Below are 26,379 nucleotides of genomic sequence, written 5' to 3'. Positions count from 1 at the left end.
AAAAAATTAATACAGTAAAAATTACAGTATTTGCCTGACAACTGTCATGAAATGTGATAATTATGTAGAAGAAAAAAGAAGAAAATATTAATTAGAGATGTGTTAGCTCTCTTGATCTGACCAAAAACAAAAGATTCCCCCTTTTATTAAAAAAAGTGATGTATTCTGTGATCCATCAAACATCTACTGTGTCCCAATAAAAATACATCATCCTTTAACTTCAATAATTTGAAAAGGGAGGGACTCTGTAAGGCCCCTGGGATCTGAGGAATTACAATGGGCAATATTTGCAGTCCCTCCCACACTGTGTATTTACGTATGTGTGTGTGCAGCATGGGCCAAAGTTCCCACTGAATTTGGTAATATTTAACGGGACAGTTGGGGTGACATGGCTGAGCACCACGCATGAGGCAGAATTAGAAAACATCGATGACGTTGTTTGCTTCTCATACACAGAAACTCCAGATCAAGGTGAGTGAAATATTACACAGCTGGATTTTTGAAAATGCTGCTTTGGATCGTTTGAGAAAGGAATGGTTAGGAGGCAAGTGCAGTTGATCGAGTAGCTCACACTGTACCTGAGGGGTAAGATGGTGTTTATTCTGAGCGTGTAGCGATCGCTGCACCTGTGTTAGAGAGAGCACAGAGCTTTATCACAGCTTTATTCAGACTTAATTTACAGTTTGTGTAACTCGGGTAGGCTCTGTTTGCATTGATGCCTTCAATTTAAATAAATTCCGAATAAATTCACAGGGTTTGAATCTAACAAACAGACATTTTGTCACATTTTTCTTTTCATTATTTTTTGTGTTGGAGTTCTAAAATTAACACAGAAAGTACAGACAGTGGAGGCAGATCAACACGTTAACAATAAGGAGGAATCTGGCAGTAAATTGAATGCATTTAATTTCTGACCTCAATATTTAACTGTGGAAGGTTCAGGCATTTCTAAGGTGCTGAAAGGAGTTAATAGAATTCGTATTAATGTTACTAATAATGCTGTAATGGTTTCCTTCTCTAAGAACCATGGAGTTGTTTACAAAATGTTTCTGCCAAGCTATCTAGTCGAGAATCTGAGATATTTTTAAAGCGTGAAGAAAGTGTTTGTCCTGCTGCTGGCATGAGAGGAAAAGCCAAATGAGCCTCAAAGTTGTGAGGATTCAACCTCTTAAAACAATGAATATATTTGCAAAATTTTGTACGTATAAAGCTTTAGAAGTTGCATGATCATCATAATAATGAGGGTTAATATGCTGGGAACCATGAATAAATGATAAATGTTTTGATATTCCTCTGTGGTCTAAAATGAACTATCGTGATAGCCGTCATGGTTAAAAACATGCAATTATGATTGACCATTGCATCCATCAAGGGAATAACAGAATCACTGTTGTTTCAGGATCGTTCTGCTTTGAATAATGGACTGACTGGACTGACTGATCAGTCATGGACACCTTCCCTCTGTTAGTGCTTCTGCTGTCATGGAGGACTGAAGGTGAGAGTTCAGCTGAAAACAAGCACAGTTTGTTTGTCTGGGGATGTGACACAGAGACCAGTAATGTGCTCGAATTAACAACTTCATTCATTGCTGTGCTGTGCTTGTTAGCAGCATCCGTCAGATTAAAACCACAGACAATAATTAGAGGGCCTAATGATCTATCTTCCCTTTGTAATTAATTTTCTTAAGAATGGCTGCCTGTCTAGTTAACAATTAGATGTAGCCAGTGGTCAGGGGACTTCAGAGTCACTAGTTCATGGTCCCAACAGGAGGAAGCAGAAATTATGCTCATTAGTTTGACATTCTCTCATAACAATGAAAAGAAACTGCTCTATAGGCTGGCCTAGATATTTCTCAGACCTAATTTCCTAAATGGATGCATAATTCACAACTCGGCACACGGGCTGTAGAAGGTGCAGTTAGCTCACCACAAACAAGTTATACATCACCCCGGGCACTGTGCCATAAACGTCACGTTTCGAGGTTCGCCATTAATATTAATTCCTATTTTCTTTTACCTCTCGGCTTCGGAAAGCCACAAAACATTCTGGAACAACTGTGTTTTTATTTGCATCCTTGTTTCTGTGTCTGGGTGAATTTTTTTTTTGTAGAAAGATGAAAAACGCGCCCTAACATTTGTTCATCTTGAATGTGTTCATCTATTTTTGTCTCACTTATCTCATCATTGTTGGTTTTTATATGTAGTTATTGTTAAAATGTTTTACTCCAGTGTTTTCTTATTTTGAGTCCCAATGGACTGGACCTCATTCCCTGACAAACAATGAAATATTTTGGCTACATCTCTATTAGCATGAGACCCTCTTCTCTGGTGAATGCCCCAAACGTTTCTCACTGGTCCAATGATGTGTTAAAAACCCCCCAGAAACTGTCTTCTGAGGTGAAAGCTTAATTATTTTTGGAGGGTAATGTCTGACTTTTATAACTATCCCACTGACAAAGAAACCATCCAAAACCCCTCTTCCTTTAACCATATCTTTTCAGTGTCCCTCTTTCTTCCTAACTCAGTGTATCTCTATTTTGTCCACTGTTTACATGTCGAGATGTGGACTGTTAAACTTATTAATAAGAAGAATTTGCCAAAGTGACAAACAAAATCAGGGAGTTGTGTTGTCTCTTACTGTCTCGCACTCATTCTCTTTACATGTTACATTTTTTTAGCAATTTTATCTTCTTGAATCGGTTCTTTATCGTGGTGGAGGGGTTTGTATGTCAGGGGTCTTTTGCCCCCTGGTAGCGTCTCCAATGGCAAATTGGTTCCTGGGTGAGGGACCAGACAAAGAGTGATTCAAAAGACCCCTATGAGTGAAAAATCTAGGGAACAGTTCACCATGCCTGGGATAGGACTACTGAGGCCTACTGAGACTAATGATTGGGACATCGAACGTCAGCTCTCTGGTGGAGAAGGAGCATGAGTTAGTGCGTGGACATTGAGTCCAAATGCACCATGTTCAGCACCTCAATTGCTGAAGATGCTGCGCTGAGCTGTGATCGCAAGGTGTTTGTTGCCTGTCAATCAGATGGTGGGGGTGAAGGGAGCCATCAGGCTGAAGAAGTAGGCCAATCGTCTTGGCTGCCCTGTGTCACTGAAATGTTCATGATTTTTATGGACAAAATTTCTATGCGTAGCCAAGTAGCGGCAGGCTTCCACTTGGGCAGTCTCAGAATCTCCTCTGCTTTTTGCAGATGATGTGGTTCTGTTGGCTTTATCAGGTGGTGGAACTTCAGCAGTTCACAGCTGAGGGTGAAGGGGAGGGAATGAGAATCAGCAGTTCCAAGTCTGGGACCATCATCCTCAACTCTGGGTCAGAGATGAGTTCCTGCCCCAAGTGGAAGAGTTTTAGTATCTCGGGATCTTGTTCATGAGTGAGGGGAGAAGGGCGATCGACAGACGGATTGGTGCTGCGGCTGCAGTGATGCAGACGCTGTACCGTTCCGTTGTGTTGAAGAGAGAGCTGAGCGTAAAAGCGAAGTTCTCGATTTACCCGTCGATCTACGTCCCTACCCTTACCTACTGTATGGTCATGAGCTTTGGGTAGCGACCAAAAGAACAAGATTGCAGATACATCAGAGCAGGCAAAGTTTTTGCCAATCTTTTATTGTCCAGTTTTTGTGTGCCGATAGGAATTGTAGCCTCAGTTTTCTGTTCTTAGCTAACATTTTGTCTTCTCCAGACCAATCTTTGTAAACCTAGAGATATTTGTGTGGGAAAGTCCCAGCTGATAATCAGTTTCTGAAATACCCAGACCAGCTTTTCTGACACCAACAACAATCCCACATTCAAAGTCACTTAAAGCAACTTTCCTCCATATTTTGATGCTCAGTTTGAACTTCAGCAGGTCATCTTAACCATGTCTGAATGTCTAAATGCTTTGAGATGCTGCTGGTTAGACATTACAGTTAATAAATTGAAAAGCATAAGTGTCAAAAAAAACATAACAATTACTTTGAAATCATTGTTTAATTTTGAGTCACTCTTGATTTTGTTCTTCAGACAACCTGAATGGACACATTTCTGGTTATTTTGTTTATTCTTTAATGTTTTAATGTCTTCATCTTGAACTTGTGTTTATCCCCTGAATATGAAATGAAAAAAGAAAAATAATATTTTTAGGTGACTAATTCTTTGACTCCCTTTTAAATAATGAACTACCAGTGGGTGATCATGCTGTATGTGAACTCTGAAGCAGCCAATATGCATCAGGCAAAAAAAGTAAAGCGATTTCTTGGATTACATGATACACAGTGTGTGATCCTTTAGATATTTTGCCAGACAATTTTTCTTGCTCTTGGACTGAGTGAAGCTACTTGTTCCCCTATGAATTTAGCCCTTATGTTAAGCTATGCTACACGGCTGCTTGCTGTTTGAGTACGATAGATTTTCTCATGTAACTCTCAGCAAGACAGCCAGTAAGTTTGTTTCCCAAAATGTTCAAATATTTCTTTAAAAGTACTTCAGCAGTGGTAAGAAGTGATGCTCTGGGGATTTGTTTTGTTTGACTTATCTCAAAGATAATTTCAGACAGATTTCTAGATCAAACTTGATGTAAAATAAACTTACAGACAATGTTTTGTTTATGCTGTTTTTTTTGCAGTTGAAGCTCAAATAAAACTATTCCCAGAAAACCTGACGGTCCTGAGAGGGGAAAAGGCCAGATTTACCTGCACTCCTTCTAACAGCCAGTGGACTGCTATGATCTGGCTGCTGAATGGTGAGGTAGCGCTCACTATCTCTAATAAACATGGTGTCCTGCAATCCCCCAACACGAATATGAGTCTGATGGCTGAAAAAAAGAAAGACGGATGGATGCTTGTCCTGAATAACACAGAGAGACACGACCAGGGAGAGGTGACCTGTGATCTCCAGGGCGTTGATAGGAAAACAGCGAGGCTGTTTGTACAAGGTCTGTACATTCGTGTGTGTGTGTGCGTACGTTTGTCTGTGGGAGAGTCAGCAGAAAAACTATGTAGGTGCATTTATGGATGCATGCATGCATCTTAGTGTATCTGTGTTACCTAGATTCACTGAAGCAAGATAGTAGCAAGAGAATTTCAAAGGCTTTTGTGAAGCCATTTTCCCTCAAGGATACTCAGTTTCTTGTGAACTAGAGTCTGCAAGTACTCACACACACACACACAAAGCAGATGGTGAAGGCTTTTAAAAACCTTTGCCTCAAACACAACAGCAAAAGAATTTTGCCTTCCAACTTTCGCACCTTAATTAAGACTCTTTTTTTTTGGTTTAGTTTGCTTTGAAATGGGAGACTGAAGGTTGCACGTTTTCACTTTACCGTAAAAGCAGCTGAACAAGCACCCAAGAGATCAATAGCAAGGGTGGGGAATCATTAGGGCCAACGTGGTGGAGTGAAGTTGCTCAGGCATGTTTGATGGTCTCTGCATTACTCTGTGTTAATGGCAGCGTGGGCGGTGTCGGGGATATGAACTGATTGGCCCCCAGACATAAATACAAGATGGAAATGCTTGGACACTCCATGCCAGTCAGAACAGGCAGCAGCAGCGCAGGATTTACAGGCTGCAGCTACAACCAATCTCATTTCCTCTTCATCCCTCATTTACTGTATACTGTATGGCATAGCATACATCCACAGCATGGATGTATACCATGCCAGAGCGAGGCATGTTTGCTGAGAACTTTAGATTTAGGAAAAGACAAGCATCAGTAATTTTTGTAGATCAAAAAACGACAGCAAAGATAGATCGAATGGATCACAAAACATCTTATGTGGTGTGCACAGAAAGCAGTTTTATTTCTGGGAATGAATGATGATTAGATAAATTTAATGGATGGATGGATGATTATTTTCTAGCGAAATAACTATAAATTAAAGATCAAAATCAATCACAGTACTATCAAGCTGCTGAAAGGATCAAATCAATTAGGGCGACATTGACTTAGATCACTAATGCACCTACTATCTTTTTATTTCCATTCCCTGCATTGTCTTTAACTGTTGCAATGCAGGGATCTAGTGAAGCACAATAACTATACATTCGAGTGATTAAATATCTCTTTACACTGAATGGGAGTCAGTTAATTAAAAAAAGCTGAGACTTTTTAACTTGCAGGCTTTTTTTGTTCCCATGGTAAGGAGGCAAAAGGCTTAGTAGGTCTGGGTGTCTCAGTGATACTGAGACTGGATGAGTGATGAAACATTTCTCCCGCTGAAAACGCAACGTCCAGAACAGAATCAACTGTGTGGTATTTCCTTACCTGGATGATTAAGCATGCATCAAGGTAGTCCTGATGGAGTTGTCATCTTATTTGAAAAAAGCACTGCAGTATCATCCAAAATGTTTTCAAGTGGGATTTTCCTTTTACTATTTACCTTGGGAAAAATACATCTAGCAAGTTACTGTAATTTTTAGCCAGACCAATCACAAACATTTTAACGTCTACACAAATGGGCTATAAGGCTGGTTGCAGAAGGGGTCGTCCCCCCCCCCCCCCCTTTTAGATGAATGGGAGATTGCAGAGGATACTGTATTTGTTCTCACCCCAGATTTAAATAAATATGTATTGTAAGGCCACAAATAGTGCAAACTATTTCAGTGACACGACCCAAATGTCCGTTTTCGAGAACCAGAGCACATGAGAGCTACAAATACTACCCAGTGAGTATTAACTTTAACAGTTACTAGAGTCACATCCTGGTGCTTAAAACAGAAGGTTCTTCTATAATAATGCTGGTATTTTAAAGTTATTGTTAATCTCTGGTTTCGCTTGAGGTTTCTTTCCTGTTTAAAAGCCGTTTTTCATTCCCACTGTCGCCAAGTCATGGCTCATGGGGGGTCTTCTGATTGTTGGTGGCTCCTCTGTATTATTGTAGGGTCTTTACCCTACAATAGATGACACATCGAGGCAAATCATAATGTCATTTGGTACTTTATGAATAAAGTTATGTATTATTTAAAAGGCAACAAATTGAAGCTTCACATTTTATTTGAAATCTTTGCATTCACTTTGATGGAATGGCCATATATGTACGGCGACCCAATTCCCCAGGCAGCTAACAGCTGGACAGATGTCTTCTGGTTGTTGGAGTGTGATAGGATGATGAGTGTGTCTGACATGTCTAGTTTGTACCCTGCCTTTTGCCCAGTGATAAGATGGATCTTTTTATCCAAAATTCAAGCGTTTTGAAGTATTTGTTAGCTTGATGTGTTACCAGAAATTTGGATATTGCTAAGTCTACAACCAGAGTTCAAATTGGCGACTGTTGTGATAGTCATAATGTTTCATTTGAGGTTTCAGTGGTCCCTCTGAGCTGCTGATGTCACAATTTTAGCTCACATGGAAGTAGCTTGCATCAAACAAAATGGCAACTCAGGGTATTCTTCAATACGTGCTTCAGTTTATTTGCATCTAAAGTGCGTGCACTTGAACTGAGAGCACAGCTAAAAAAAGAACTAACCCCCCCCCCCAACATCTCTGCACAATGCGACAGGAAACAAAACCAATGACCCAATGCCTCCAATATATTATGGAGAGAGCCCCCATTGCTGCCAGTGCCACAAATCCCCACTGACATATGCAGCCATTAACAGCAGTGTGTGGTGAATCAGGCCCTGCAGTCTGGATGCAGAGGATCACTAGGGCCTGACATAACCTTTGAATTAATTGTGCATCCTGGCACGCCCAGTTAACAGTCAGCAACTCTGCATGTGATTTGTGTGCTGTGGTCTCAAAAGTACGGCTGGAAGAGAGACGCAGACTTACAGCGAAGCTGCTTGACTCTGTTCCCCCCCGCCCCCCCCGCCTTATCTTCCACTCTCAAATTGTCCCAAATGAAGATGATGTAAATATAACTACACCCTCTCCCTGCTCTTTCTGTGCTTAGTTCTTATGCTTGGTAAATCACAAATGCAGCGCATCTACGCAAACCCTTCACTCAAGCAACTTAGTGTGGTTGCATGCACTGTTGAGGCTGTAGAAAAGGAGACATGATAAATCAGAGAAGATAAAAAATGCTTGTGGTAATTGGTCTGTAGAGGCGTAGCAGATATTCTCATTGAAGTAAGCTTATAAACGCGCATAGAGTGCGTACTGTTCATTTAAGACAAATTGCACAGGCACGCTTCAAATCTGCGCGTAGACACATACAAATGATAAAAAGCTTCCTTTAGAACAGCAATTTAGTCTCCCGAGGAACCCTGCAGAAAAATCACTAAAATTACATTTAGCCGAGAGCCCCCTGCTTCACACTACCAGTCTCCCCACAGTGATTAACAAACCATATGAAACCTTATTTCAGGGATCACGTAGGGCGGGGCTTTGTGTGCCGATGCCTTTCTTTTTCTGTTCGGTTGTATCAATCAGCCACAATCGCCAGAAGCTGCTCATCAATCAGTACAAATGAGGCTGCTGGTTGCCTGCTAACCTTTAGTTGGCGGTGCTGAGATTGTGTAAAAGCGGAACTCCACCATCAGAACGGGTGGTTCAAAGAACAGGAGTGCGTATGGTGCTCATGCCACCAAATCAGGCATCAAATAAAAGCTCCTAGAGGAAAGGGACAGCCAATAATGTGTATAAAATATGTGAGGATTTGAACCTGAATCAACACAGACATGCCATTCGCTCAGACAAAGCACCCAAGTTCCTGCAATTATCTTTCTGTCTGTAGCAATTGTGTGTTGCCTCCACCACCTTTCATTCTGCCTGACAACAGACTTCACATATGAGATACTGTATCTCCCGGGGCTTTAAGTGGCTTATTTGGCTGGCAGGGAAGGAGATGAAGGGGAAAGAAAAGGAGAAGCATTCGTCAGGCAATTGAGAATTGGAGACATGTGATCAATCACCTGGGACGAATGAAATCCATCTTTTGTAAGTGAACAGCCCAGCTGAAGAGGTGATAGCAGAGACGCATGCATCCAAATAGAAGGATTTCAGAGGAGACTGATGATGGCGCTGAAAGATTCCTACCCACTCACTTACATTTATACATAAGGACATCTACTAAATGTATGTGAAACAGAAATAAGGCAAAGAGTACATCATTCAGGTTTATGACTGACTGTTTTCTTATTTCAGAAAAGGGCAGTGTGAAAATCCTTGGGAATAACAGGTTGGCTTTTCAGCGAGATTCAGTCCTGTTTAAATGTGAAGCAGCAGGATGGCACCCTGAGCCTGTTCTGAAATGGGAGGTGAATAATAAAGAGGTAAATACATAAACTCAATCAGACAAGATCATCACTATCTTTAACAAACACCGGAACTAAAACTTGTTTTTCTTACTATTCAGCCTGTAGTATATCCAGCTATACCCTCAGGCAGTGCAGCCAGTATATCTGGTACTATAAAGGGACTGTTAAGTACTTTATTCTATTACTTGAGTAATAAAATCATAGCTACTACATTAACCCTCTGAGGTCTAAGTTATCATTGGTGATGACCGTAACCAGAACTCCAGGCAATCAGAAGGAACAAAGGAAATAATTTTTTTTGCCATTTTCCCCCAAAAAGTCTGTTTTGGCTGTCTCTAAAATATAAAGACTTAAATTCAGGTTGGTTTATGTAGTTAACATCACAAACATATAGTGCCTCAAATGTAGAATTTCAAAAGGGGCAGATTAAATCAAAGAAACTCATCAGATTAGATTTCTTCTGTAAAATGCTTTGCACTTAGTGACTTCCTGAAATGTTTGACCCATAAATCTGCAGACCTTGTGCATGAGACCAGATAATGGACTCAATCAAGGATATTCCCCTCTTTCACCTTAAAGAGCTCTACAGCGTGTCTTTAGGATGTGCTGACTGATGAAATGTTGTGCAGTGAGTTCTGATGCATTTGGCTGAACCCGACAACACAAATGCTGTGAGATACATCTGCCCTCATCCTGTTGCTTTTGTCTGCAGTGAATAAATCAATAAATGCCAAGCCACAACACAGCCATCCCTGTGTTTGACTGATCAGACACTATGTGATTACATTTTCTAGTCTATAAAAGGAATCACGCTCCTTGGCCTACCAGGTTATTTGTCATTTTCTAGTTTTTCAACTGATGATTCTTGCAAACCAAACTTACAGACTGAGATCTGAATTCCAGCTTACGGATCCTCTGACTTTCCCATTGGAAAGACGCGCATGCTCTGAATGAACAGAAATGTGGGAACAATGAGGAGGACTTGTGATTAACTTCTTGAATTTTCAATTTATTTACCCCTGTGTTTCCTGTATGCTGTTGTCAAGCTGTTTATATTCTATCATTTTGATAGTCATTTGTCTCTGGTGCTGTGTTTTTGGCTGACGCCCCCATGTCTTGTTGTCTGATTTAGTTTCAGCTGTGTCTCCCAGGTGTCTCACTCTGCCCCATTCACCCCTCTGTGTATTTATAGTCTCTGTCTCCCTTTTTCTGATCACCTTCACTCCTAGCCTTGTTGTGCTTCTTTGGATTTAGCAGTTTCTTTTCTGTTTTAGAGTTTTATGGACTTATACTCCAGCTGAATAAAGGTTGTTTTTATTTTTTGTTAAGTTCTGCATTTGAAGTTAACATTTAGGTCCTTTTCTACACCACATGTCACCGTAAGAGGCCAGAGGCTTTGGCAATGAGTATAGCAGCAGTATATCTGGAAAAGAAAATGGCCTGGAATGAAGTGTTGTGGGATAATAAATGAATAACAATGTGGGAAATGTAAAATGTGAGCATGCAATAGCATTTTACACACTTGGTGTAGTAAAATGTGGCCTCGAAATCTATATTTTTATTTTCTATACATGAGCACTCAGCAAGGCCAAGGTCAAATGCTTAGCCAATATAGGTTTCCATGTCCCCCAATGCCTAGTATACTTTTGTAAACTTTGAAGATGATCCATAAAACATTCTGGGTAATATAGTATGTTTTTATTGATTTTAACATTTGGTGTGACCTTGACCCAATTTTCACCAAAAATCTATTAGCTTGAGCTGTTACTGACGTCTATCATTGTACAAAATGTAAAAACGATCTGAATCTGAAACCCTGCATCTGAAAAAACACAAAAAGACAGACAAACTAAACTAATTACACACTCCCTCCGTTGAGGGAGGGAATGAGACAGTGCAGTTGCCTCCTCTGATGACAAATCTGAGACACACTGGTCACCTTCAAACTGCTCAGTTTCTCTAGTTTATTCTGAAGTGGGCACAAATCTGTCTATACAGCACACATTCACTGGTTAAATGTCCCTTAAAACAGGTTATATTCAGGGTGCTTACTGAACAAACAAGACTGTAAACATTAAAATTAATAAGCATGTTAAACTATAAATAATAATGGTCCTCTCTGTCTCGGGGGAACGGTGCGGAGGTGAGTCCAAGTGAATACAACATCAGCAGTGAAGAGTCGAAGGAGAGCCTCTTCACCTTGACCAGCAACCTCAGTGTGCTGGCAACAAAAAGTTCTCACGTGGACTGTCTGGCCTCTGTTTCTGCCCTCCCCCAACCACTGAAGAGCACAATCAGTCTAAAAGTGGGTGAGTTACATTAAATAACACACACACACACGCACACACACACACACACACGCATACACACACACACACACACGCATACGCACACACACGCACACACACACACACACACACACACACACACACACACACACACACACACACGCATACGCACACACACACACACACACACACACACACACACACACACACACACACACACACACACGCATACACACACACACACACACGCATACGCACACACACGCACACACACACACACACACACACACACACACACACACACACACACGCATACGCACACACACACACACACACGCACACACACACACACACACACACACACACACACACACACACACGCATACGCACACACACGCACACACACACACACACACACACACACACACACACACACACACACGCATACGCACACACACACACACACACACACACACACCAGATATTCTGAAAATATTCTGGGGTTTTTTTCCATCTGAGATTGTTGAGTTTAGACATTTAAAAATATTAATTCCACTCTTCCAGTGATGTAAAGAATATGCGCTTTCAATATCCGTTCACATGTGTTCTAGCTCTAAATTTTCTTTTGCTATTAGACATGTTTTTCTTATGTACATTTTCAAGCCTTTCAGCTAGTTTCCAGATTCTTCTGTGTGAATTTCAGTTCTGCACTTTGGCTGTCAGGTGAATGATTTGGTGTATTTCAGCCCATTAAACAAGTTTTTTTGTTTTCAGCAATTATAAAAATTCAACTCAAACCATTCACACTGCATTTTCTACAGGAAACGCATTCTCTAGTTTTATATACCGGTTTCAGTTACTGTTGTTGATATGTTAACAATTAGAATAAGTTCAAATTCTCTTAAAAATAATAACATCAATATGTTTTGTTAAGAACACTTACTGGACTTACTACTGGAAGTATTTTGAGAACTGTGAGGGGCCCTTACAAACATTTGAAAGAAACAAATCTTTAATCATAGATGGAGACTTATGCAAAAATACTAATGAGGTTTTAAATTTGATTTCTGTCATGGTGTGCTGTGGCAGGCAGGTTGTAGGACCCAAACAAACATGACTTGTACGCGGAATGAAACTTAAAGCGGCAGCTTTTATTGCTGGAAAAACATTTCATAAGAAATAAACTTCACAAAATACAAACCAAAACATCAAAACTGAAAACTAGAAACTAAACTGGACTCAAGAAACTAAAAACTAAGAAACAACAACTAGGAAAACAAATCGAGAACTATGAACTAGAATTAAGTCAGGAACACGAAGGGAGAAAACACCCAGCCCACCGAGAACTAAAGAAACCCCCAAAACATGAACAACAATAATCAAGAAACTTATTTACATTGACTGGAACACCAATACTGGGTCGCAGATAGTTTCAGTTTCTCTGTCAGTCAGTTTCATTTGGTCTGACACAACAACAGCACAGATGTTTAAGTCTTTGGAAGAAGCCCTTTTTCTTATTTTTCTTCTTGATCTCAAGGTGTTACGACTTCAGACTGGATTCAGTTTCAGCAAAAGGTTCCTCACAGGGAACATCAGGCACTGGGACAATTTCCGAAAGAGATTCTTCAGCTGGTGGAACATTGGTCATTGACAGACTGTCAGAAGGACATTCTTCATTTGATTACTGAAGGAGGTTCTTTGACTTGTGTAACATTAGGCACTGATAGATTTTCAAATGGAGATCCTTCACTGGGAAGACTATCGGACATTCTCAGACTTTCAAATGGAAGTTCTTCATTTGGAAAAACATCCGGAAGACTTGAATGGGGGTCGAAGATTTTGGATATGTGGATCTTGGCTACATCGGCAATCATCTTCAGCAACACCGGTGCAAAGTTTGCTATGTTTTTAAATAGAATTTCTGTCTGATCTCCGTCAGGATACTCTGGACCATATCGTCTCGGATGGGTGAAGATGGCCTGGCCTTCCATAACTGTGAGATTTTTGGAGACATGATCCAAAGTGGCCTTTGTGACACTTGTGGAGAGTATGCTTAAACTCTGGGAGGCCATGTTTAAGAGGGGACGAGGAGAAAGCTCCCAGAAAGATGCGGGGACCGACCTCTATCACCACCTCCTGTGCGGTGGGAAGTCTGGTGCTTTGTGGTTCCTGCTGCCTGTCTTTCAGGATTTGAATGTAATCCTTCACCGCGCTGAGGAGTTTAGGTGTCCTTTAGAATAACATTGTAAAAATGATTTTTTAAACATATTTGAAGCATCACATAAATATTGAAACACTGTAGCTGGACTGTTAATAACTGTATGTCAGATGTGACTCACTGAAATTTAGGAGGTATGGCCTCTGGAATTTTAAGGAACATTCTGACTTGAAACTCAGTGTCCCTCATTTTGTTAATGACATTCACTGCCCATACCCGAAACAGAAAACACATTTACAGTGCAGTTTTGTTTAGAGGTTATGTGAACATAATGAAAAAAGAAATCTCCAAATTACTTCAAGTCTTGTGAGTTTTCTAGTCTTAGCAGATTCAGAAGAGGTTTGGTTTCCTCTTCTTCAAAATCTTCTCATTCAAACTCCCAAAGTCTTCAAAAGAAAAAACAACAACAGAGGTTTTCTCTCAGCATTTACACTTTATCACAAACAGACTTCAGGTGTCACAGTAACTCACTGCTCTTTGAGTGTCTCCTTGCTTTTCTCCACCAAAAGATCTCTCAGATCTTCGGCAGTGATGTTTGGTGGAATTAGATTTTCCTGCTGAAGTCTGAGAAACTCCATCATCATTGCAATCCTAAAATAAAAGGAGACATTTAATCACCACCACTCTCAGGTCCTCAGAAATTACCTGATATTTTCTGTCAGTTTTGGTTTGCATGGATCTGGGTCTTACCTGAGCCCTGTAGCCAGGAAGATGGCAGTAGATCTTTACAGCTGTGTCATAAATGGGTGTGTTGAACAACACCTGTCAAAGAAATAGCAAGTTACTCATTGTTACTTAAAATGATTCTCAATTTGTCAACTTTTAAAAATACATCAAATTCTTTAAATGGTTGAAATGCAGTATAAACAAAAACTGTCACATACCCTGATGGGTTTGTAGATTCCTCGACTTGCTTCCATTTAGATGTTATAGTCGTATTGCAGTCGGGAACAAAAACTGTCAAATACTCTCCAACGATGGCGTAAGGTAAGATCTTGATCTGAAAATGCTCTGAACACACCTCTGGTTTTGCTTGTACAGATGAGCTGTTCTTATCTTGTCTTTAAGTCTGACGTCATTAGCCGTGTCTGGGTCCAAACTCTGCTAAGTCAAAGATCACTGCATTACTGAGAGTTGATAAACTGTCTAAATTCTTTCTTCTGTAATAAAATGATCAATGTGGCTGCTCTACCAGATGTAACAATTAGGTTTAACATCCAGGCATCTAAGAAAACAGACTTTATGCAATTTAACAGAGTTAGAAGTTAGCAGGGAGTTAGCTTGCTAGCTTCCATCTAAATATAATATATTTTGTTCTGAATGAGGAATTTCTGAAAAAAAATTATATGTACAGCTCTGATTTCACTTCAGACATAAAAGAAGACAGAAAACTAAACAGCAGTGACGTTTTGTAGGGTTACTGAAGTTTGGCTGGCTGATATATGATGTGCTACATGGTGGCTAGCGACACAGCTATGTTAGCATAATATAAACACAGGACTGGACGATGAACGCTAACTTTTTTCCACTAGATAAAAGTTAACGTGAGGGTGAGTGATTTTGTTGTTTTTAGGGGCTTGTTGAGATTAAATAGAACAAGATACAAAGCATTAAAACATGCTAAAAACACAACAGCCTTAATAAACGCAGAGTAGTTTGGGCCTGGAAGCAGGATTCATCACGTCATTGCTTAAAGACCAGATAGTCTGATGCTGATTTAAGAATGTAGAATTCTAGAGAGGTCACCATGGAAACTCTTGATGTGAGTTTCGTGTTATTCAATGAAAAGAAAACACTTTATGTAAGTCCCACGTTATTAAAAGTTACCCCAAACAGTCTACAAAGGTTGTTTTCTGTCCACCAAAGCAAATATGATTGAAGAGATTTTTGTAACTTCACTTCTCCAAGCACGCACAGTCTGTGTAATATGTGAATAATAATAAATATGACTTTTCCTCTCTTTTCCATAAAAAGTTCCCAGTAGGGTTTTTGACCGTTGGCACCATGGAGCTGTGGGCTTTAAAAAAAAGTCTTACACACTGTACCCTGTAATTACTGTACTTCTAATTTCTGAAAAAACACTCTAAAGCATCTTCTAAAACTTCAAAATCTATTTGGGCGATTTGGAAACAACAACAATTAACTGAAGTATAAAAGTATGCGCTCCAAGGTTCACGTTGGGGACTATGGGGTCAGGAGTAAATTAGATTTAGTTGCTTTCTGTGGCAAATTAATTATTTTTCACCAGAAATAACAAATATTTCCATAATTAACACACTTCAAATTGTGTGACGGCTACAGTCAGATATCTGCAGGGATGTCTCATGTGCTCACTGCAGTTAAAGTAGTGTTACTAAAAATATTAAGACACAAATGGCAGTAATACTTTAAAAAAGGCCTAATGACTAAAAAGAGGTAACTTAGTTACACCTGCTCAACTGCTCATTAAGAGAAATATCTAATCAGCCAGTCACATGGCTGAAAATCGGTGTATTTACAGTAGGCATGCAGACATAGTCATGATGACCCTCCGAAGGTCAAACTTAGCATCAGAATGGGGCGAAGAAAAGGTGATTGAAGTGACTTTGAACGTGGCATGGCTGCGGGTGCGAAATGGTTTGATCTGAGTATTTCAGAAACTGCTGATCTACTGGGTGGGATTTTCCCACACAACCATCTCTGGAGGTGAAGGACAAAAGAAGAAGTAGCAAGCCTGAAAAAACACACTCTCTCTAAGAGAGTCTTTACTGGACTGTGTGCACAAACCGAAACTACAGATTTTCAGCCTGGTAACCTCAATTACCTTTTTACACCTTAACCTGCATTTGTCTCAACTACATTAATGTATTTGTAAGTTAAAAGTTTAATTTACTTGTAGTAGGATGTAATCAAGTGCTGTGGTATCTTACTTCTCAGTTACTACCTTTAGGTGACACTGAATGTCTATGAGACAGCAACGTTCAGTATTTGTCATTTTTCAGTGACCTCTATCTCTGTGTTTGATCATCAGTCTGCAAAGGCAGTGTGTTTTTTTGTACTATAATACATCTGTACTCTGCATACTGCAACAGAGCACTGATCTTTCCTGCCATTTCACATCTACTGTGTTTAGAGAGCAATATAACATTTTGCATTTATATTATGTTCCATAGCTTTTTGGAGACTTTTATGTTGTTAGGCAGGATGTTAGGCAGGATCATGGCATTACATTGAATTTTAGGTGTTAAAAATACAAAGTGACTGCTTTTCATTTAATCAAATAAATAAACATTCTGATGAAGAGCCACTAAAGGACGTTTTTGGAGTAACTTTCAGCAGTAATTTGTACATGAAATAGTTAGTAGACATGTTATTAACCCTATGAAAAAATCTTTAGTTCTATTCAGGTACAGAGCCATAATTTAGGCTACAGGAAACAGTTTTATTCAAATACAGTTTATTGTCAAAATGTTCAGTGACTGCACTTTTACAACTTAGCTATTATAAAGTGACCACAAACATTTTAGAGCCAATTCATAGTGTTTAATTGCTTGTGTGCTCGAATGTGTTAATGTCTCTGTGTGTAGCCTGTATAGTTTATCTTGCCACTAAAACACATTAAATAATTGAATAAAAACTCATAAATTACTTAAAAATTCAAAACAATTTTACCTGTTCACTTGATGCCAGTTCGGCTCTTTCTCTGCATGTCACTCATTCGCTGATACAAACACACACACACACACACACACACACACACACACGCACACACACACACACGCACACACACACACACACACACACACACACATGCACAGTGAGAGTTGTCTGTCAAGCCTCTTTTTGTTCTGTCCTGCTTTCGTTCTCTTTCTTTACATGTCTTTTTGTTTCTTTTTTTAATCGTTCACTCATTGTGTTCCTCACTTTGTTCTCCATGATTTTTTTATATCTGTCCCCTTCTCTCTATTGGGAAACATGTGAATCATCACTGAGCGATATTTTAGATGTAGAGAGCGGTACAGAAAAAGGGCTGCCAAGTCAGTGCTGGATGAGTCTGCATCACAGGGTGCTGATGTTACAAACCTCTCTCCGAGGCCCACATCTTAAAAATACAAACGCATTTATAATCTTAGCATTTTTTCAATTTGTTCTCGCTGTTGTAACAATTTCTTTACTCAGAGCAGCTTCCCTCTGCACACACCCTCATGACTGTACTACAAATTAAACCAGGAAATTAAACAGTTTTCTATCCACCAAGTCTGCAAATCTGCAGATGAGCTGCAATGTGAAAAAGCAGACAAAACAGAAACACTGCTTTTGTTTTCTTTACTAAACAATGTGACCTTCTCTCCTCAGTCGCCGAGGTGTTGGAGGAAGGAGGCTACTGCACAGTCCCGCTGGCGATAACTGCCTCCCTCTCTGGTTTTCTGGTGCTCCTTCTGCTCTGCATCTGCACTGTCCTCTGCTACAGACAAAGGAGACAAGCAAGTAGGCACTTTACCTTAAACTGCTGTCCGTGAACATACATCACACTTTTCCAGTACAGAAACTGTGAGTAAAGTATAATGAAGAAGACAGGTGGAGGCATGCTGTGACTCGGCACTGCCCCATGGTGGCCTTCAACAAGGGTACACAGTATTCTTTCTGACAAAAGCAGAACATTTGTTCTCAGCAGAAAGGAAACAGCAGCAGGAAAGGTTATAGAAGTGTGTGTGCATGGCTGCAGAGTGGGAAGACTAAGTGTGATTTTAGTTGGATTAGTGTAGGTAGTAGGTAGGTAGTATTTCTTATAAGAACATCCCTTACACAGTGAAGCGTTCTTACATTTATATCAGCAGAATCGCCAACTATTCAGGTACATGTCTGCACACATAAACAAAGGGACTCACACAGTAACACACAGCCACGAAATGTCATTCCTAAAAAGGGAATAATAAGACACCTTGAGAAAGCTGGGATATTTATTTGCTTAGAGAACTCCTGGAAACACAGAAAACAGCCAACCTAAAGGCTAAGTCTGCAGTTGTGGTCAGAAATTAACATACAGTACACTCATTATGGGCGTGAATGTGATGGTACTTTGGGGCCTTTAATGACTTCTTTGAACTGTTGTTTTTCCAGAGTACAATGACTGTGCAGCATACATCTATAATGAATTTTAAAAACAAGATTTTACTATATTTTACTCAACGCAGGGCCAAAAGTGTACATAAACCCCCACTAATATTTGATTAAATATCCCTTAGCTATCAACATGCTTTTGGCATAATTCAGGCTGAATATTTGAGCTCTCCTCTTGGCAAAACTGGTGGATTGGTGGAGTTTATTTAAATTTGGCAAAAAAAAAAAGAAGCTTTTAAGCATTGTACACAAATTTTCAAGGGGGTTGATGTCGGGACTTTGGGAAGCTAATTCCAGAAGCTTAATGTTAGTCTGCTTCATCTATTCCAAAACCAGTTCTGATGCGTTTGGCATCATTTTCCTGCATAACACAAAACTGTGTTAAAGTTTCACCTGTTTAGCTGTTAATTCAAAGTGAAGCTAAGTAAGTCCTACTCCTTCATTATTCCATTCATTGTGCAATGTACCAGTACCACTAGCAGCAAAACAGCCCCCGAACATGATGCTACCACCATACTTGACACCTGGTACAGTATTCTTAGGTTTGAAAGCCTTTGCCTTGTTTGATCATAAAACTTTTCTTATTCATGTGGAAAGGTGCAAATTTCAGGCAGGTTTGAAGGTGCTGATTTTGGGCTTCTTTCTTGGCCAGCACCCTCTCAGCTTGGGTCTACTTCCAGACTTCACCAACATGGTGACACAGCTTAAAAATCTTTACCTCGAGTTGTTTAAACTGATAATCTTGGAGTCTGCAGTGTTCAGAAATGGCTCTCAGAGATCTTCCCAAAAGCATCGAGCATTGGTCAGTCTGCTGCATGCTATTAAAAGACACTACCAGATGTGCTCAAATTGATTACTGACAAGAGGTTAATTGGTCTTGTCAAGCTTAAAGACATTGCAAAACCTTCAGCACCACTTATTAAAAGGGAATCTATTTATATATTTGAGCCTGTATGTATGTTTTGGCTCTGTGTGGATTATAGAAAATTGTGTTATTCAATGTCATTAAATATCTATTTTGTACAATCACTCTATCTTGGAAAAAGAACAATTCAAAGAATTCATTAAAAAAATAAGTACCATGACATTAATGCCCAAGGTGAGTCATGCAAACTTCAGACCACAGTTTTCCCAGTGTAATGTTACATCTTCTATGTTTGATTCTCAGGTTATTGTAGGCAAACTGGATAAAATGTGCTTTTTAGGTGGATTTTTTACTTCTGAATAGAGACACCTTTTTATGTGTTGAGCTATTCTGACTGACTGTGCTCTTTGTTTTCATATTTACTGTACAAACAAGAAAGGTTTATCAATCTAATCACACAACTCTTAAGGAAAAAAGTCACCAAGCATACAATAATTAAAGACTGCAGATAACAAAGGCCATCTCCGAGGGGAAGCTCACTCTAGGAGGCAGAGGAGGTCTGTTTGTGTGCGATAAGAAAAAAGTGGCCCTGAGTCACACATTTTAAGTCAGTGTAATCCCTGTGACTGATTCTGGACCACTGCAAATCGTGGCCATGGTTTGGAGCCAGGGGATTATTATAAAGCAGGTGTGACCTTTCTCTTTTGGCAGTTGATTCTGTACCTGAAACGTCTGATACCTCCTCCATCATTGTCCTTGCTCCATTCTTTGAAACATCCTTGAGTTAATTCATAAGGATGCTTCTAATGCTAGGGGATGGGGCATGCTTTCGAGTTGGTGAGCTCTTCTCTGAGTAATCCACCTCAGTAGGGACTAATGTATGCTTTGGAATTATGGGGGAGAAATGTAAGGGATCTAGCTCTCAAAGACATTGGCCAGCGTGACAGCAGGGATTTAAAATATAATGACAAAGACTGGTTCTCTGCCTATAAAGGGAAAGTGAAGCATTTATATCTCTCCTGAGGCAAGTGCCATCTGTACCATTGTTACGCTGGTGTTGTTCTCGCCATGGCCAGGAGGACCTTTGGCAAAGGAAACCACGAAGCCATGTTACAAAACTCATTAGCTCCAGCTTTCAGTGCTAAATTGTAGACTGGCTGGAGGCTGTTATATTAGTGTAGAACCCAAACTAATAAACAGCAGGACATTTACAGCTTTCATATTGATGTAGATGCAATGAGCAAGCATAATGTTTCTGTGGCCAATGCAGTGAGAATAATAAAGTTAGCAGCTGATAGCTCATTACAGTAAACTCGATGCCTCTCTCTCTCTCTCTCTATCTTTTTTGCTTTTCAGAAACAAGCCCGCAGGAGGTACTAAGGTGAGATTTAAGAGCTCTTTTGTTATATACAGAGATTTCTAACCCTTAGATCTACTGTGGGACTTTTTTGAGGAGGAAGCAGCTTCTGTAATCAGAGACCTACAGCACAGTACTGGGTGCACTGAGCTCCATTTATATTTTACATTAGCTGTTAAGAATGCATGCAGCTTATTTCCGGGAATGAAGAGGTTTTCATTGATCCTCATTATAAAAGAAAATTGAAGGCACAAATTTGAAATTCCACCTTTAAAAAGTAATTATTTTGGTAGTAATTTAACATGATTCGGACTGTCAACTTATTCAACATTTGTTTTCCATATAGCTGAAATACACATTCAGAGTTGAGTACTTCAGTCTGATAGTAAAATAAAGTGAAGAATGATGTCCAAGCACTTTATAATGAAAACAGCACAGAGGCCTGTAATATACTGCAGCTTAGCTGGGAAAAGAAAATTGTCTTTTCACAACAGCCTCTGATGATGTGACTCTGCCATACCTCCGCTAAACATTATCATTTCTATTGCAGGTTTGACCAATCGGTGTTTAGTAGAAGTGTCGATGCTGATGCGCCAGAAGGGAAAGTTAACCTGGGATACTCTAGTGAGAGCCCTACAGGTGAGAGTGACCAGCAGATCTTAGCATTCAATTAAAAATATTAAGGTCGTTACCATTTGGATATGTTTACAATCGCACTGATCTAAACGACTTCAGTGTTTGTGTTGCCTTCCGGAGATGTTTCAGCGTAATGTGCTGTGTTCAGTGATCAATTTCTGTATTGACCTTTCCCGGTAAATTACAGCACTGGCACCTGAGCAGGTTTCATTTTCACATAATAGACTTTTGAAACGTGCGTGACTAATTCAAAAATAAATCTATAATATGATAGTTTTTAATTTCTTCTGTCAAAGTCAGATTATGATCACTTAGCAGTGCAGTTTTATTGCAGAGTGATTTGGCTGCTTTGCCTTTTTCCACAATAACAATGTAGCTTTTCATGTTTGCTGTACAGAATTACAAAATGTAGGTAACATTAGAGTTTGTGAGCCATGTGGGAAGTAAGCCAGTGGAAAAAGATATTCATGCAGAATTCAAAACCACAGCTGCATGGTTTGCAAAATGATTATGTGTAATTAAGTTACACATGATTTGTGGTGGAAGAAGAAGAAAAACAAGATAAATCAATCACATCTTTTTACAATAGACACGATAAAACAAACAAACAAAAAAAATCAAAGGTTTTGCTCTCCAGCGAAAAAAAAGGATTTGGTTCTGGTCTTAAAATTAGGTCAAAGCAACCTCAGATGACCTATAAAACATGACATTTACATGATGTCATTATTTATTTAACAATAAAACAATAGCAGTGCATGAAAAACTAAGTAGACCCCATTATTTGCTAAAGATATCAGCACAAACACCTCAAACTAACTGTTGGGCACGATGGTGGAGTGGCGATGATTTGGGTTTGTTTTGCAGCTGCAGGACCCGGGCGCTTTGCAGTTAATGAATAAACCACGAACTCCTAGCTTGTATAAATAAGTTTAGCAGCAAAAACAAAAACTTATCTTTTCCTCTGTGACCTTATCAGTTTTTCACGCTGTGGAAGAATTTCGTCCCACTCTTCTGTACAACAGTGCTTCCATTCATTGAGGTTTGTGTCCCACCGTGACATTTCAATCACTGAGCTTTGGACTTTGACTCCAACAGTTGTAATCACTGTCCTGTTGATGAGCCAATAATGGCCAAGCTTTAGATGTCGGACAGATGGCCTAACATATGAGTCTAGAATACTTTCATGGTTGACTTGATGACCAGAGGAGGCCCAGCTCCTTACCCACTCTCCACCACTATGCTCAACAGTTGGAATCAGGTGTTTGTGCTGATATGCTGTGTTTCATGGCATTATGCTTGTTCTGTATATAATTTTTTTCAGTTACTTCCTTTAGAAGATCGTCTCCCTCGCTCCCACCCCATCCCTACTATCCTCTTCTGTCACACTAACCCTCTGCATGTCCTCCTTCACTGCATCCATGAATCTTCTCTGTGATCTTCTACTTGTCCTGCCTTCTACATTTGCTAGGCAGGAAGAAAACTTTAGAATATAAGTACTTTTTTTTTTATTACCATGACTCTACATAAATACACATATAAATTACAAATACGTCTTTGGGCATGTAAGGTATTTGAAAATAGCTTAACGCGTTTTTCTTAAAATGTCAATTAGGTTTTAACCCCTTAATAATTCATAACTACAGTAGGTGGCTCCAGTGCATCTTCAGGCAACCATAATTTGTCATATCTGGGTGTAAAACACCACGATTGTGTGCTACCCATTCCAAACCTCTGAGCCATTAAACCTCCTAAATCCTGCTCTCTCCTACTGAGGTCTCCTTCAGGTCCGAAGTATGCTGTTGCCGCTTGAAGGAGCTGTTAGGTTAGATCAAGCTAAAAAGCTGTTTTTCACTCTGCAGATGCAGTTAACAGTGAGCTATTCTGGGAAACTCGTAGACAGATGGACTTTGTCAGCTTTCGCAAGGTAAGATAGAAACAGAGAAGGTGGGAGGGATAGAAGTCAGAGAAACAGAGATGAACTGGAGCTGAATAATTCGGCCAGTCATTCTGCAGCTGGACGTCATGTCACATCCTTCCCTGTTACAAAGAGCATAAGGGAAATGCACTCTTGCACCTCTGCTGGCCTCCTCATGCAGATTAATCTCAACAGATTACTGCATTAACCAGTAATAATGACACTATTTTTAGTTAACAGGACATCTGTCATCACCCTCATTGTCATAATGTATCATAAATGATGATCTACAGATGTATAGACCAGACCCTTCCAATGTATCCTCCTCTTGTCAATACTGTAATTGCACCTCAGAAGACTTGGTATAGACTAACTGACATGCAAGCTGTCTTGCTGTTTATATCTCTCCTGTTGGTCATTAATGAACGACTGGTTCCTGGCAGTAGTTTTCTTCTTGGTGTTTTCACAGGTACCTGTTGTTCTTCTACTCTGCTCAAAAATGTTGTAGTTTTGTTCAGTAAAACCTAAACTTTGACAGTTTCATCAGGTCCCTGATGTGGTGTCCTCCAGCAGCTTTTCTACACAAAGTGAGAGCCAGGCCAACATGTGTCCTCAAGAGGATGACTGCAAGAATGTCCGGAGAATCACCACTGTTTGAATATTAATGTTATGTTTTGTTTGCATGACTTTTGTATAAGTATTCACATTTTTTTATAAAGCTACAAGCTAAGGGTATATGTTTTTGAACTACAAGTATCTAACACAATCATTTAGCAAAAAAGAAAAATCACTCCCTGGACACTTCATTAGTTACTCCTAGAGTGAGAATGATGTGTCATCCTGCTGGAAGGAAAAGATGGGTACACTGTGGTCATAAAGGGTCTGACATGGTCCGTAACAATACTCACGTAGGCTGTGGTGTTTACCAAGGGGCCCAGAATGAGCCAAGAAAATATTCCCCACACGTGGCACCTGGTGTGGGTTTCTGCTGCTGTAGCCCGCCTGCTTCAAGGTTTGACATATTGTGCATTCAGAGATTCTCTTCTGCATACCTTATTTGTAACCAGTGGTTATCTGACTTATTGTTGCTCACTGAATATTTTCTTTTTCAGATCATTCACACTAAGCCCTAAAGGTGGTTGTGTGAGTAAATCCCAGTAGCAGCCGTTTCTGAAATACTCAGAGCAACCTGTCCGGTTCAGAGTCACTTAAATCACCTTTCACACCCATTCTGATGCTCGGTTTGAGGTTCAGGGGGCTGTCAACCATGTCAACATGCCTAAATAAAGTGCTGCCACGTGATTGGCTAATTATATATTTACATTAATAAGCAGTTGGACATGTAAACCTAATGAAGTGGCCAGCGAACGTACGCTGTGATGACTTTTCTCATTTAATTTTAATGAAACCATGATATCTCAACAACACATTGTATATTTTAAATTTTTTTTCAATAAACTGTATTATTGCATATTAAAATATTTTTGGCCGATCACTGAATCCTTGCATTTACAGTCATAGTAATTTGAACCAGCATGCCGGATAATCCACAGTAAACATTTTCATACAGAGTAATGAGCATTAAAAAGAAACTTCATCTGGCAGCGTTGCTATGGAGAAGTCAAATGGACCCTTTGAGACAGCTGCTCGGATGCTCAGACAGATTTTAAGCAACTTAAAAGGCATTAGAGTCAAAGTTTAACCAGGATATCAGTCTGCAAAAGCTGGTGGATGCTTGCTTTTATACAAGGTTTAAAGTGATGCTGTGAACACAGTCATGAAAAGGAAACGGCAGTAAAGTGCAGTGTAAGTGCTGACTGGCGCTGTAAAGAGAAAAATACCAATGGTGAGATTCTTTAGTACTACATGGGTGATATAACATTTGCATTCTATAACAATAAAACACGGAGGGGAGGAGAATGCTGGATGCAGAGGTGTATGAATCTGCCAAACACTTTGCAGAGTGTCTGGCAGTTTAATTGTCCTGCTGAAACTCATGTGTTGTGTGCCACATTTCAGAAACCATAGATACAGTAAATAAAAGGGTCTTGATTCAGTCATTCACCATATGAAGCCGTGATCATATAAAATAATGTTATTATATATGACATAAAATCGAAAGTATTTATGCATCATTTGTCACCTCTCACAATTGCAAAGGCCTTGAAAGGAACACGGAAGCATGAAATCAGCAGCTTATGTTTTGTCGAATGAGAAATGCTTTTTCATTTCACCGAAGGCCAATACGTTCTGTCAAGACCTCTAAGCTTTAGATTTGATTTATCTCTGCTGGCAACCTTGATTAGCTGAATATGAGTGCTAGTGCAAAGAAACGGGGAGAGAGAATGGGATGCCGGCTAAATCCCTGCAAATGCAAATGCCGCTGAAAACAAATACAGTCATTTACAACACGCTTGAATCGCTTCCTGTAATAATAAAGAACGTACAGTGGCACAAAGGAGAATTTGTTTTATTTTTTTCAGGGTAAACAGATTCATTCTGTCGGAAGAAAATGGAGGCTATGCATGTACAGTATATCTGTAACAGATGCACAGAAGTTGGCATTTCGCGGAAGTCTCGCCTTGAAATGTCAGTTATGTAGTGACAGCATGCATGCTTGCATTATTGAAAGAAGCATGCTGACATAGTTCTCTGCTATTCTTTATCACCAGATGGCTGACACAGATCCTCACTTTGGAAATCACATCTCGCCAGTGAATGTGAAGAAAGTGTTTGTCCTCCCTCTCTCCTGCTATGCTTTCATCATTTCCATCATCCTGCCTTCTGTTTTCTCGCACCGATCGCCCGGCATTGAAGCG

At 39.8% G+C, this 26,379-nt stretch overlaps 1 protein-coding gene across 4 annotated transcripts; it reads left to right on the top strand.

Annotated features, from left to right (window-relative positions):
- Positions 1-356: 356 nt before the first annotated feature.
- igsf5b (immunoglobulin superfamily, member 5b) lies at positions 357-25,358 on the top strand. 4 transcript variants are annotated; one of them, XM_035911632.2, is made up of 10 exons: positions 357-471; positions 1,400-1,495; positions 4,612-4,920; positions 9,069-9,196; positions 11,325-11,490; positions 18,023-18,154; positions 21,009-21,033; positions 21,560-21,648; positions 23,505-23,569; positions 24,108-25,358. In XM_035911632.2, the coding sequence occupies exons 2-10, from the start codon at positions 1,447-1,449 to the stop codon at positions 24,216-24,218; spliced, it is 1,074 nt and encodes a 357-aa protein (XP_035767525.2). In that variant the 5' UTR covers positions 357-471; positions 1,400-1,446; the 3' UTR covers positions 24,219-25,358. The 4 variants fall into 4 exon arrangements, with proteins under 4 accessions (XP_035767525.2, XP_035767523.2, XP_035767526.2 ...); XM_035911630.2 differs by having other exon boundaries at positions 24,099-25,358; XM_035911631.2 differs by lacking the exon at positions 357-471 and adding an exon at positions 489-585 and having other exon boundaries at positions 24,099-25,358.
- The last annotated feature ends 1,021 nt before the right edge of the window (positions 25,359-26,379 follow it).

The sequence above is a fragment of the Neolamprologus brichardi genome, chromosome 14 (assembly GCF_056152115.1).
Source record: "Neolamprologus brichardi isolate AB-2024 chromosome 14, ASM5615211v1, whole genome shotgun sequence".
Lineage (NCBI taxonomy): Eukaryota > Metazoa > Chordata > Actinopteri > Cichliformes > Cichlidae > Neolamprologus > Neolamprologus brichardi.
The sequence above is the reverse complement of the archived record's forward strand: the minus strand, read 5'-3'. Positions and strand labels throughout refer to the sequence as shown.